At 47.3% G+C, this 14419-nt stretch overlaps 1 protein-coding gene across 1 annotated transcript in view; it reads right to left on the reverse strand.

The window, feature by feature from the left end:
* Positions 1 to 14419, reverse strand: part of MIPEP (mitochondrial intermediate peptidase) — an 84583-nt gene that overhangs the window by 30314 nt on the left and 39850 nt on the right. Inside the window, exons 15-16 of the mRNA XM_010851246.1 lie at positions 9691 to 9765; positions 6613 to 6732 (exon numbers count right to left, since the gene is read on the reverse strand). Of these exons, the coding sequence (XP_010849548.1) occupies positions 6613 to 6732; positions 9691 to 9765 (195 nt within the window). The remainder of the gene's footprint in view (positions 1 to 6612; positions 6733 to 9690; positions 9766 to 14419) is intronic.

Below are 14419 nucleotides of genomic sequence, written 5' to 3' on the forward strand. Positions count from 1 at the left end.
TCCCATGAAGTGATAGAACCGGATGCCATGATCTTCGTTTTCTGAATGTTGAGCTTTAAGCCAACTTTTTCACTCTCCACTTTCACTTTCATCAAGAGGCTTTTTAGTTCCTCTTCACTTTCTGCCATAAGGGTGGTGTCATCTGCATATTTGAGGTTATTGATATTTCTCCCGGCAATCTTGATTCAAACTTGTGTTTCTTCCAGTCCAGCGTTCCTCATGATGTACTCTGCATATGAGTTAAATAAATAGGGTGACAATATATAGCGTTGACGTATTCCTTTTCCTATTTGGAACCAGTCTGTTGTTCCATGTCCAGTTCTAACTGTTGCTTCCTGACTTGCATACAGATTTCTCAAGAGGCAGGTCAGGTGGTCTGGTATTCCCATCTCTTTCAGAAGTTTCCACAGTTTATTGTGATCCACACAGTCAAAGGCTTTGGCATAGTCAATAAAGCAGAAATAGATGTTTTTCTGGAACTCTCTTGCTTTTTCCATGATCCAGCGGATATTGGCAATTTGATCTCTGGTTCCTCTGCCTTTTCTAAAACCAGCGTGAACATCAGGAAGTTCACAGTTCACATATTGCTGAAGCCTGGCTTGGAGAATTTTGAGCATTACTTTACTAGCGTGTGAGATGAGTGCAATTGTGCAGTAATAGTGGTTTCACTAGACCATTTCAATTTCAGTCTGAATTTGGCAATAAGGAGTTCATAATCTGAGCTACAGTCAGCTCCTGGTCCTGTTTTTGCTGACTGTATAGAGCTTCTCCATCTTTGGCTGCAAACAATATAATCGATCTGATTTCAGTATTGACCACCTGGTGATGTCCATGTGTAGTCTTCTCTGTGCTGTTGGAAGAGGGTGTTTGCTATGACCAGTGTTTCTCTTGGCAAAACTCTATTAGCCTTTGCCCTGCTTCATTCTGTACTCCAAGGCCAAATCTGCCTGTTATTCCAGGTATTTCTTCACTTCCTACTTTTGCATTCAGTCCCTTATAATGAAAAGGACATCTTTTTTGGGTATTAGTTCTAGAAGGTCTTATAGGTCTTCATAGAACCGTTCAACTTTAGCTTCTTCAGTGTTACTGGTCAGGGCATAGACTTGGATTACTGTGATATTGAATGGTTTGCCTTGGATACGAACAGAGATCATTCTGTTGTTTTTGAGACTGCATCCAAGTACTGCATTTTGGACTCTTTTGTTGACCATGATGGCACTCCATTTCTTCTAAGGGATTCTTGCCCACAGTAGTAGATATAATGGTCATCTGAGTTAAATTCACCCATTCCAGTCCATTTTAGTTCACTGATTCCTAAAATGCTGTTGTTCACTCTTGCCATCTCCTGTTGACCACTTCCAATTTGCCTTGATTCATGGACCTAACATTCCAGGTTCCTATGCAATATTGCTCTTTATAGCATTGGACTTTACTTCCATCACCAGTCACATCCACAACTGGGTACTGTTTTTGCGTTGGCTCCGTCTCTTCATTCTTTCTGGAGTTATTCCTCCACTGATCTCCAGTAGCATATTGGGCACCTACTGACCTGGGGAGTTCATCTTTCAGTGTCATACCTTTTTGTCTTTTCATGCTGTTCATGGGGTTCTCAAGGCAAGAATACTGAAGTGGTTTGCCATTCCCTTCTCCAGTGGACCACGTTTTGTCAGACCTCTCCACCATGACCCGTCCATCTTGGGGGACCCTACAGGGCATGGCTCATAGTTTCATTGAATTAGACAAGGCTGTGGTCCATGTGATCAGATTGGTTAGTTTTTTGTGATTGTGGTTTTCAGTCTGTCTGCCCTCTGATGGAGAAGGATTTCTATACACACTCACATATCTATTTTGGAGAAAGAAGTTCTTCAAAAGTGATATCAAGTGAACAAGACAGCAAACAAGCTCTAATGAAAATGCAGTCCCATGGATGGGAGCAGGGGCATCTTCCTCATGCGGGTGTGTCTGTGACCTTCCTTCTGAAACTAGAAAACCAACCAGAGCACAACACTGCTTGCAAGCACACAAGCCCGGTGCGCCCACCCCCTCCACTCACCGCCCGCTGCCGCTGGCCCCAGCTCTGTGTAGTCAGGCGGCCTGAAGGAGAGCGGGCCGGGGAGAGCACACTGGATGAAGACTGGCTCACAGCTGGCCGTGCTCCACCCTGACCTGTGGGTCGACGGCCCTGCTCCTTTGCACTTAGAATCGCAATGGCAGTGACACAGGTTAAGAATCTGCTTGGAACTTGAGCAGCTAATGGACAGGAAGCCCTCAGGTCCCGTGTGACTCGTCTGCTGAGAATGTACCTACTAAGAACACAAATCTATGGTAGATGTCCTACAAGCAATGCTCCCAGCTACCTAATCCTAAAAACAGAGTAGGTGCTACTCTCTAGTAGTAGAAACGGAACAGAAAACACATTTAAAATCTCAGTTTTTGCTGGTACTTGAAAAAAGCTGTTTCAACGAGAAGACAGGCCGACAGGGTGGGCTATCCCACACCTTCCTCATCTCACCCAGCAGGCTCTCCGCTCACAGCATCCTCTGTGCAGGCGTGCGCCTCCCTCTCCTACATGGCTCCCCAGCCCTGCCTCCTGGCCTGCAGCCTCAGGTCCCACATCTGCTCACAGGCATCGTCCGCTCAGCCTGAACTGGCCCCCTGCACCCGTCCCCACATTGCACCCCTCCTCCAAGTGGCCCCTTCCAACACGGGGACCACCCCTCCCGGCTTACACAGCACCAGCGCCCAGTGGGGTCTGTCTGCCCAGTCCACCCCCAGGTCACGGGCACCTTCCACACTGGTCCTCAGCCTGCCTGCTCCCTCTGCCCGCTAGCAGTGTGGTCCCCACGGGGAAACAACTTCCCTACGGGTTGCCCAAGCCCATTCTTCACCTCACACGCTGCAGCCAAAACAGCCCGTTCCCACTTCAAGACACGGTCTGCACATGAAGAACGCCCTTCCATATTCTGCTGAGTGACCCGTTTACTAACTGCATGGCTGCTGATCATTCTTAGGAACGCTCATGAGAAAGCATCCCTAAGACTTCGGTGCACCCCTCCTTGCACCAGGGTAAGACTACTTGAATTTGGGGCTCACTATTCACTTTTTTTTATAGTTCTACTGGTCTCGGCACATGGGACCTGAGACCACGCTTTCTCTGAGGTCCATAAAGGAGATGAGCCTCCGGATCACTTTTACAGACATCATACCACAGTCAACGCCAGGCACCGTCCTCACAGAGGATGCCACACCACAGTCAACAAACCAGGCACCATCCTCACAAACTGGGCACCATCCTCACAAATGACGTCACACCGCAGTCAACACCGGGCACCATCCTCACAGACGAGGCCACACCCCGGTCAACACCAGGCAGTGGTGAACACCGAGAAGCACAGACAACACCTGTGGTTCGTATGTGCCCGACAGGTGAGAGTGAGCTGGCTCTGGACTCGCTCTGCTCCTCACCTCCGTCAACCCCAAGGTTACTCTAGGGCGCACAGCACATGTCTGGCCTCTTGCACATTCACAGCACTTTAAAAAATATTTATTTTCCAAATGGTATATATTTTTTTTTTCTTTTAATTCTGAGCTCAGATCAAGTGTAGAAACCTTCATAGTTATATAAAGTTCTGCAGTAAAATCTTTTCATCATTGCTCAGAATTGATCAGCCTTTCATACAAGCACACCCACAACCAACTCTCACTTACCCACCAATAAGCCCCTTAATTATCCAGTCACCTACACACACACACACACACACACACGCACGCACCCCTTCATACCCCTTATTTTAAATTATTCTTTTGCTTCTCAGAACTACAGAGATCATGCATCAGATACACTGGGTGGTCTTCTGATGCTCAGATTTGGCTACTTTTATCACTGATCCACTTCAGTAAGAGCAGATCTCAGAGACAAATGGTATATTTTATGTCGCCTGTTTTTTTAAAACCACAATAACAATTTAGAAAGCAAAAAAATCTTTTTCCAGTTACAATGCTGAAAACCTCTATGCCAACCTGTAGCTTCTTACTTGTTTTCACCTGTTTATTGAACAGAAGACTCAGGTCCTCATGCAGTGGACACAGTCTTCCGTGCCGTATGCATGACACCAGAGTCCAAACAGGAACAAAAAGGAGCGCTCAGATAGACTCTCTCTCCCAAATTTAAGCCTCCGCTCCTCATATCTGGGTCTTTAACCCACTTTACTTTAGTTAAAGTAGAACTAAACTACTTTAGTAGAAGGGGACAGATCCAGGTTTCATCTCTTCCCGGTGGATGATTTATCGGGACATCACCACTGAAACTGAGCAGTCCCTTCTCGGCCCTCACAGCCCCTTCTCGGCCCTCACAGCCCCTTCTCGGCCCTCACAGCTGCAGGGCTGTTGGCTGATGGTCAGGAGGCCATAAACGCACCGAGCCTGCCTGCAGTGCTGGGCTTGGCTCCACCATTCTGTGCCCCCTGTACCCCCACAGCATTGCTACCCGGTCCTAAATCCTCCAGCTTCCTCGTTAGTGGTCCTGACTGGACAAGCCCACCCTTCTGTCACTGTTCTTGAGCCATCAGCTTCCACAGGAGATCATAGTCAGCCCATTAGAGTCAAGCCAACAAGTGAGGACATTACATTAAGTGTACAGATTGGAGAAAAATCGGTATTTTTATATCAGATCTTTCCTTCTGTAAATATGTTTCAGCCCTTCATTTACTTAGGACACTGAAATTAAACACAACATACTTATTGAACAAGGTGCTTTGGGGGCGTCCCTGGTGGGTTCGGTGGTGAAGAGTACACCTGCCAGTGCAGGAGACGCAGGTCGACCCTGGATCCGGGAAGATCCTACGTGCCACGCAGCAGCTGAGCCCACGCCCCACAACTACCGCGCCTGCGCTCTAGAGCCCGGGAGCCACAACTACCGCGCCTGCGCCCTAGAGCCCGTGTTCACAAGAGAAGCCACCGCAGTGAGAAGCCTGTGCACTGCAACCAGAGAAGAGCCCACAGCAACAAAGACCCAGCACCATGCCCCCCAAAAAATCGGGCACTGTCCTCACAGAGGAGGTAATCTTTCCTTCTGTAAATATCAAATAAATATAAAAAAAATATTAAAAAATCAAAACTAGACAGACCGGTTTTGATAGGTACCTTCTACTTTTTCTTGCTGTAATACCATATTTACAGTTTTTTGGTTTGTTGCTGGTAAACAGAGATGGGTTAAATTTTTATATATTACTTATCCCAAAAAGGTGCTAACTTTTGTTATCCAAGTACATAATAGTACACAGCACTGGAACAATAAATTTTATATATGTGTGTACACACACATACACTGAAACAATAAATTATACATATGTGTGTACACACACACGGTACCGTGACCAGCACTGTGTGCCTCGGACATGTCATGAAGCTTCTAAGCCAATCAAATGCTGCAGATGGGAGTCTCATGAAGACGAAACCTCCGGTGACTCTGCTTATCTGGTAAAGATGAGCACCCCCTACCCCCCCAGTTTGAGCGTGAGGACCTGATGATCTAGCGGATGGTCACAGTTTCCTGACTAACGCAAACTCTCAGAGCAACACATGCTGGCACTCAACCCCGCAACAAATGAAACCACATTTGTTTGGCATTTTCCAGTTTACAGAGCACTTTCCAATGAGCTTTCTCTCTCTAAGAAGGCAAAGCTGGACCTTCTGGTGGTCACCACGTCACCTGGACAGGGCTGTCTGCCTGAGGACAAGACAACTCTGGAGAAAAGAGATGAGACATAAAAGGAGGAGAAACCTTCTAAAACCACATGCAGGAACTCATTCAACTCGGCTAACTGGCAACCAGGCCGACCGACCCCTGCGCCTTGCAGTGTGGGACTTAATACACACTCATTCTGCTGAAGCCACTAGGAGTCGGGATCCCACTGCTTGCCCTGAGGCCCCGACTAGTACGAACACGCCAGTCTCATGCCAGGGCCCTGGGCACTCCTCCCTACCCCAGCTTCCTAAGGAACCCGAGAGATGAGAACACACGGCTGCCGGGCTGGGTCTGTGCCCTAGCAGCATGGCTCACCCCCCCATGCTCTCAGACAAGACAGGTCACGTGCATGAGCCTCAGGTGTGCCCCCAAAGGTGGGGAAGCCATCCCATTCACAGGGCTGCTGGGAGAGTCAGGAGTTGTGCGCCAAGCAGCTGGACGGAGTCTGGCACCCAGTCCTCAGTGAACAGGAGCGATGTGCCTGCTCTCCACGCAACAGAGCACGAACCACGCCCCTCCAACTCCTGCCACCAGCGTGGATTTCTCTGCAGTGACAATGGTTGGGGAGCAGGCACTGCCGTCATCTTACACCAGTAGTTTTCTCATCATAGAAAAATAACAACAACAAAAAAAACCAGAGATGAACTCCCGTGGCCTTTTTCACCCCCACCTTCCCAAGAGGAACGCTGCTGGCAGGAGGACAATGAGCACGTGTCAAGGACAGCTGGGGGCCGGAAGCGACCAGGCATTCCCGACACCCGCCCCGCGGGAAGCCTCCACGCCAAGTAGAGCCGTTCAGGTTCACAGCCCCCCACTCGATACCTGTGCCCGCCCAATGGCACACACAGGGCACACGCCAGACTCACAGTGTTGGGGACGTAGGGCAGGCCGTAGAAGCGCTCCTGCGTGTCCCTGAGGATGTCTGTGGTCGAACTCCGGAGCGGGTGCTTCCCGTGGTAGATCTGGTCCAGGGCGGCGTAGAAGACCTGAGGGGTGCAGGCGCAGTTTAGTCTGGGCACCACGCACATCCACCGCGCGGCAGCCGAGCTGTGAGGGGTGCGCAGCACAACAGCCAGGGGCCGCAGTGGGGCACGTGCTCATCAGTGTCGTGGACTGAGGGTATTCTGCATGTCATACCACATCAGTGATGAAAAGGGACGCTCTCAACCTCCTCACGATTAAGAATATCAAAAAATCCTGAGCCCTGTCTATAAGGTACTTTTTGTATAGTATAGCAAATTAAATTTGTGACTGCAAAACTCTACATAGTTTTGGAAACATATTTATAGCTGGAAACATGAAAAAGTCTCTTTGGCTTCTTCCTGGAATCCTGATATAATTGAGTGAGAGAAATGACAGGGTGAGGACCTATTTTGGTGACGAGAGGTGGCAGGGCGGGGCGGGTGAGGGAGGAGGAAGCGGCTGTCACAAAGGATGGAGGAGCAGCTGCAGGAGTGTCTGGGGCCAGGACCAGGCCGACCCCACCCCGGGGTCCGGGCACACAGGACACAGCTGCCGGGCGGGGCCACACTGGCTTAAGGAGGTGACCAGTAGGGAAGGCTCGCTTCCCGCCAGGAGAGGACAGAGGCCACTGAAACCCGATAGGAGAACAAAGCCAAACTGCTGCTTGTTTACCAAGTTCTGAAACTGAATTTTGTACAAAAAATCTAAAGTGCTTTTTCTCTGCAACATTTAACTTGAATATTAAACACTGATGGAAGTTTACCTGAAGCAAACAAGTAGAAAATGTTTTATTTTCAAAGGAAAAAAATCCTGTCATGCAATTATGCTTCTGATATGTATCTTTCTGATTCAAAATTGGAATCTGCAGAGAATGTGCAGCTGTTGACCTAAAAGCAGTGAGGATCAGTTTGGATAAAAGAAAAAAGTTAAATGACCTCTAACTTCTGGCTTCATCTAGATATAGAATTATGGCTCTAAATTATAAAGTCAAGTTTAAACCTTCCCTGGAAAAACACAGACATTTCTTAAGATAAATATTGCTTTGCTCTAACTGGCAACTTAAACATATACTAAATACAGCTCTTTCCATTCCATATTCTATGAAGAGTAACAATGCACAGAGAGACTCAGAGGGGCCCACATTATTGATCCACATTCATATTCCAACAGAATAAACCATTAGAAATTGAAATTCTTAAATTCTAACTTCAACTGCAGTGGGTTTTTCTGGCCCAATCTACAAACAAATTGGAGTTCAAAAGTTTTGTTTCTTCAATTATGCCTTTCACAAACGAAAGACATAAGCATGGAATGACGTTTTTTAAAAACTATAAAAACAGCAAAATAAATTTAGTGTGCATATGTTTCATACTCATTTGCTGATGAAGCAAACAAGGCCGAGCTATGAGCCCATAAGGGGATCCTGTGTGTCTGGGACCAAGAACCTCGGAGCCCCCCAAAACAGGGGCTGTTGTTAAAGTAATGCACAGAAAGAAAAGCACAACTTAAAAAGCACTATAAGCTACTCGCTTAGAGCCCTGAGACAGTTCGTGTCCTCTTCCCTGGGCTGTCCTGCTGCTCAGGGTCGGCAAGGCCTGTCCCCGCTGCTCAGGGACAGACAGGGGACAGGAGAGCAGTGAGAGGCCCTCAGGGTGGGGACTTCCTCCCCTCTTCCTCCTTCTCCAGCCCTCAGCACCCCTCCTCTTCCTCTGTCTTCTTGTTCTTTCTGGAGGATGGGAGATTGTACAAAATGTTGGTTTTCTCTTTTAAAAGAAAATCACTGGAACAAGTGTTGCAAAGGAGGCCAGGACACTGCCTTTTAAAAGGTTGGATGCCCATGACAAACCCATGTAAATCAAAAGACTGTTGCCAACTAATGTAAACCTTTCAAATAATTCAGAAATCCTTTTCCAAATAGATATGATACAAATAGACACTGAATAATGTACATCCATGGTTTCATCTATAGCAACAGCATCTTCACTGAAATGTTTTAAGGTCCAAAAAAACAAAGCTCATTCATTACTTTCTAGGGACTAAATTTGACACAACTATAAAGCAATTCATAGTGACGACACTTTTAAGTAGGTACTGGATCATTATAAAGTGAATATTGCCTGAGATGAGAGAAGGGCATTTTGGTTGTGTTCACATAACTCTCAAGATTTGATGAAGAGGGAGAATTCTATAAACACTCTCAAAAATTACAAACACCCAAGGCATCTGGGATCACGTAGACCTGACGTCCAAACGGTTTACAGGGTGTCTCCAGTCTTTATCTGGAAACTTGCAACACTGGCTTCAAATTTTATAAAAAAACTAACACCTCTTACTTTTGAAACTTCTCATCTAAAAACACACATTTTTGAGAAAAACACAAAGTGAGTGAATTTATGGCAGTCCAGTAGGACTCTGTACTTTCAGAGCCATGGGCTTGGGTTCAATTCCTGGTCAGGGAACCTAGATCCCACAAGTGGCAAGGTATAGCCAACAAAAATCAATAAATCACAGTAAAAAGAGATATAGTGAACAAAGAGATCTAACTTGGTTTGCTGAAATGCACCAAGTTTTTGTTGTTTTCTTTTCTCATGTATGTATTAATCAAGGCATTTTTTTTTTAAGCACACACCTCAGACAGTGTCAGCCAATAAATCTTTTCCTATTTGTGACTTTTACTAATAAAAATATGTCTGCCTGTAAAAAAAAAAAAAAAGTTCTTCTCCACTCAGGAGAAGTCACATAACTTTTCCATGCTTTGATTTTCCACTGAAATTGGGAAATAACCTTATTTGACTACCACTTCCTAAGGACGGTTGGAGGACCAAATGAGTCAAGGTCAATCAAGTTCTTTGAACTCAGATGAAAGATCTTTTGGAAGCATAATTATTATAATAAATGGGTAGCACTGGCAAGAATTTCAAGTCGTACATTTATTCTGAATAATGACCCTGGAAAACTTCAGAACAAAGGCACACACCCACCTGAAGCTGCATGTCCGCTGCGGCACAGACCTTTTTAGATTCACAAAGACGAGACACCATATTTCTGGGCAGCGACTGAAAAAACAAAAAAATATATGCACATGAGTAAATTGCGTAATAAGTCATTACACTATGAACTTCTGAGGCAGGGAAGTTAAGAGTAACATCAAATTTAGAAAAACAACTTCATTATGGTTTAAAAATAACAACTTTGAAATATTTTTGTGGACAAGATAAAGAATGAATACACTCCACTGAATTTCAAAAAATCGTAACTGTCAAACAGACATTTGTACATGAAAATATAGGATTGTAGGGAAATAAGACATTGGCACTGATCTTTAAAAATCTAGTTAAAACCTTAGGAAAAGTTACTGCTTTTTCCGTTCCTGTGTTAGCAATGAAAGCCCGCTCAAGTGCTCCGTTGACCTTTAAGAGCATATGGAGAAGACTCTTCAGAGTCCCTTGGACTGCAAGGAGATCCAACCAGTCTATCCTATAGAAAATCAGTCCTAAATATTCATTGGAAGGACTGATGCTGAAGCTGAAGCTCCAATACTTTGGCCACCTGATGTGAAGAACTGACTCACTGGAAAAGACCCTGATGCTGGGAAAGACTGAAGGCAGGAGGAGAAGGGGACCACAGAGGATGAGATGGTTGGATGGCATCAATGACTCAATGGACACGAGTTTGAGTAAACTCTGGGAGTTGGTGATGGACAGGGAAGCCTGGCGTGCTGCAGTCCACGGGTTTGCAAAGAGTCAGACACGACTGAGTGACTGAAGTGAACTGAATGACTGACAACAGGAATCAAAGATGACAGACCCAAGGGATAAGTCCAGGCCTGTGGAGCTGGCCAGTACTGGGGCCGAACTGGCAGCCCAACAAATGACCACATAATGAACTGCATCTTTTTAAATTTTCCAACCTGCAAACATTGCAGGGCCTGGAAACTCAGTATAATTAACGTCCCTACACAATTTAGGGCATCCTCTTGGGGCCTTTCATAAACATAAACATAAAGGGTGCTGCAGTCGTGTCAGACTCTGTACGACCCCATAGACGGCAGCCCACCAGGCTCCCCCGTCCCTGGGAGTCTCCAGGCAAGAACACTGGAGTGGGTTGCCATTTCCTTCTCCAATGCATGAAAGTGAAAAGTGAAAGTGAAGTTGTTCAGTCGCGTCCGACTCTAGCGACCCCATGGACTGCAGCCCACCAGGCTCCTCCGTCCGTGGGATTTTCCAGGCAAGAGTACCGGAGTGGGGTGCCATTGCCTTCTCCTCTTGGGGCTTAGTTAGGCCTAATCGTAGAACATTGCATATTCTCTTAGAAATAAACAAGTAATAGTTGAAGAAGTAGTTTGGTCAACTAGTCTACTTTAAAATCACCAATACTGGTGTTTATTGAAGACAGCTGCCATTTTATACAACTCTATTTATAATCTAAATTAAATTAAAAGCCCTTCTAAAGAGAAATAAATTATGTAAGAGACTTGTGGTAGGTGACTGACTGTGGCTATTGAGACAAACCACCCGTGAGTGGTAACGTGATCTGTCTGCTGGCAGGGGAGCAGGCCCCGCCCTGCGTGTGTGCGTGTGTGTGCACACTGCATCTCTACATCCATACAGGTGTCTCTCCAGGGTCCAGGGAAGGCCTGGCCCACAGCAGACACTCAGGACACACCTCAGGACAGGTGAACAAACACAAGTACGGCCGTGACTGCTGCAGTGCGGGATGAAGGCTCAGCCAGCCAGGCCGCTCTCTTCTCTTTCCACTTGGCCACAAGAACAGCAAACCAGCCGAAAAAGGCAATTTTCAGGAGTGAAGACGAAGCCTGGGGGAAGCTTCAGAGTGTAACTTCAGTGCAAGGAAAGGTCCTGGGTTTTCCCAACCTAAGCCAAGAGTTTCCTCCAAACAGCATCTTAAGATGTTGAGGTTTAGTGACGTCAGACACGCGAGTGGCTTGCATCGAGAAGCTCTTGTCTCTTGACCCTTTCTTTATATCACGTGGACGGGACGGCTGCTGTACTTGGGTTTCTCCAGATTCACAAAGCTTTAATGGTCTTATTTTCATATTAAAAAACAGTGTGTGAGGAAGGACGGCATTGTCTCATTCATCAACAAACAATGGAAACTCCTGCGGGCAAGCGCGGCTTCCAGCCTGAGGGACAGAAAGTGTGTGTGTGGTTGGGGGGAGGGTGTGTGTGGAGTCCCAGCAGACCACCCGTGTGTGGACCAGAAACAGTTGGAGCCGCATGGGCTCCGGGAGGGAAACCAAGCGCAGGGCTCACGGCCCCCACGTGGAGCAGCCTGAAGGGACACAGGGCAGAGTGGGACCTGCAACACAAACAGGCGAGAGGCGGACGAGAGGGCTGGGGTTAGGGCAACCCTCATCTGTTTCAATAATTCAATATGAATCCCTCGACAATTATCTTTGTCCTTTGTTATTTAAAAATAATAGTGCTGAGATCCGGCTCTGCGTGACTCCGACAGTGTCAATGCAGCCTGCTGGCAGTCAGCGCCAAGGCTGGGGTGTTCACCGAGATCCCAGGGCCCACAGGGGCCGAGTTCCGTTCAGGTAACAGCTTCCTCCAAATGCCTGGCTCAGACATACGTTCCGGAGCCCAAGGGTGACCGCAGGGCACTCAGCCATCACAGACAGTGATGGGTCGGTTCTTGGAAACACATCCACACCCGTGTCAGAACCTGTTTTTTAACCAGATTGCAGGTATTTCATGCATATTACAGTGTGAGATGCCCTTGAGAAACCCAGGTGAAGGTGAGCAAAATGAAACCGTCTGGACCTCACGAGCTGAACCACCGTGGGAAGGCAGAGCCTGGGGTGAGGCAGGGGCAGCTGCGCTGGGGCCGGTGTCTTCCGTGGCTGCGTGTTTGTTTCCGACGGCAGGTATGGCTCTGGGTGTCCTGCTTTCTCACTTGTAAGATGAGGATTAAAAAAAAAAAGAAAACCACTGCAAAAAATGACTAAAGATTCAGTGAGTGAAAAGTGAAAGTCGCTCAGTCGTGTCCGACTCTCTGCGACCTCATGGACTAGTCCATGGGATTCTCCAGGCCAGAATACTGAAGCGGGTAGCCTTTCCCTTCTCCAGGGGATCTTCCCAACCCAGGGATCGAACCCAGGTCTCCCTCATTGCAAGCAATTCCTTACCAATGAGCTATCAGGGAAGCCCAATGATTCAGTGAGGTAACAGCTATTCCACTGATGAAAAGTATAGACTACCTGGAAGAAACTCCCTCCCTCCAGGCAGCTCGAGTGTCTTCTTAACACTGCCAAAGGGGACCAGACAGGTAGGCCTGGCGGCCTCAGGGGGATGGCCCCCTCTTCCCTCTTCAGTGTCCAGGACTGGACGACAGCATCCCAGCTGCACAGAGCCTGTGGGCCCCAGCGAGGGAAGAGGCAGCTCACTTGCACTCTAGGAATGAACAGAGCTGCACCATCTGCGCCCGCACACAGGAACAGAAATATGAAAATAATACTAGATTTCCCATTACATTCAGAAAGCACATTTTGGGGTAAGATTCTGAAATACTGTCAGAAGTGCAAGCGTGCTGGCAGACTCGGCCTGACTTGTGTCCTCTGGATGGTCCCCCGTGAGCCTGCCTTGTAAGCACGAAACCTCATAAATCTGCCAGGTATCTTTGCTCACTCGACAGCTCACCGGTCCATCACATTACAAGTTCTGGCATCAAATTCTTACACAGCCAAGTCATTGCGATTAAGTATCTGGCTTATTTATGAGCATTTAGAAAACATATTATGATAGAAGCTGCATAATATTCAAAGTGAAGACATCCTCTGCACAAACCCTTGTTTTCCTACCACCAATGACCCCTGGGAACACGCTGGGTCTAAAAACGCAGGCGTGTTGAGGCACGGGCACTCCCAACTGCAACAGGCCTTCAGGCGGCAGGCCAGACACTGAGGGGGCCACTGCCCGGAGTCAGCAGCCTCCACACGCAGCCGGGTCCCAGCTCCGCGCCAGGACCTTGGCATGTGTCTACGGCCAGGAAACGAGCCGATGCAGCGTCTCAAGTTGCCCGCTTTGCTACACTGCCGGGGCCCAAAGAGACTGAGTCTCAGTTCCAAACCCAGAGCAAAGGGCATCACCTCTTACTTGAATTCACTGGTGTTTTCTGACAAACTGAGATGATATACGAGGAGAGGACCTTTAGAAATGCTTACACAGCGTCAGCAACGGCCCAGAGGAACAGCCGCTGCAGCCACGTGGCTCTCACAAAGTCTGCGAGTCAACACGGAACACTGTGACGTGCAAGAGTCTAGCTTCCATTTTTTCTAAAAAAAATTCCAATTATACTTTGTTTTCAGTTTGCATATATTACTAAATTTGACTAGAACTTCTGATGTGAGTAGGGAGCTATTAGTTTTTACTTTCTGTTTACTTTATATAAAAGAGCAGAGAAGTCTCAGATGAGCGCTGACTGACCTAGGCCACCTGTGCGTGGCAGTGGGGCTGGGGTCAGACCCGTCTCTGCCCTCCGGTTCAATGGTCTTGTCTAGACATACCTGAGAAGCATTAAAGCTGAAAAGAAGAAACGTTTCAAAACAACTTAACTTGCCAAAAGGAATCCAGTTCTGACTGCTCTATAATTTTTACCTTCAGTCCGTGTTCACTTCTCCTGGGAGGATGACAAGAGAAGATTTATTACAAGGCGGTGTGACTCCCTGGAAACAGATCTGAGGCAGTT

The sequence above is a fragment of the Bison bison genome, unplaced genomic scaffold (assembly GCF_000754665.1).
Source record: "Bison bison bison isolate TAMUID 2011002044 unplaced genomic scaffold, Bison_UMD1.0 scf7180017864299, whole genome shotgun sequence".
NCBI classification, from domain to species: Eukaryota; Metazoa; Chordata; class Mammalia; order Artiodactyla; family Bovidae; genus Bison; species Bison bison.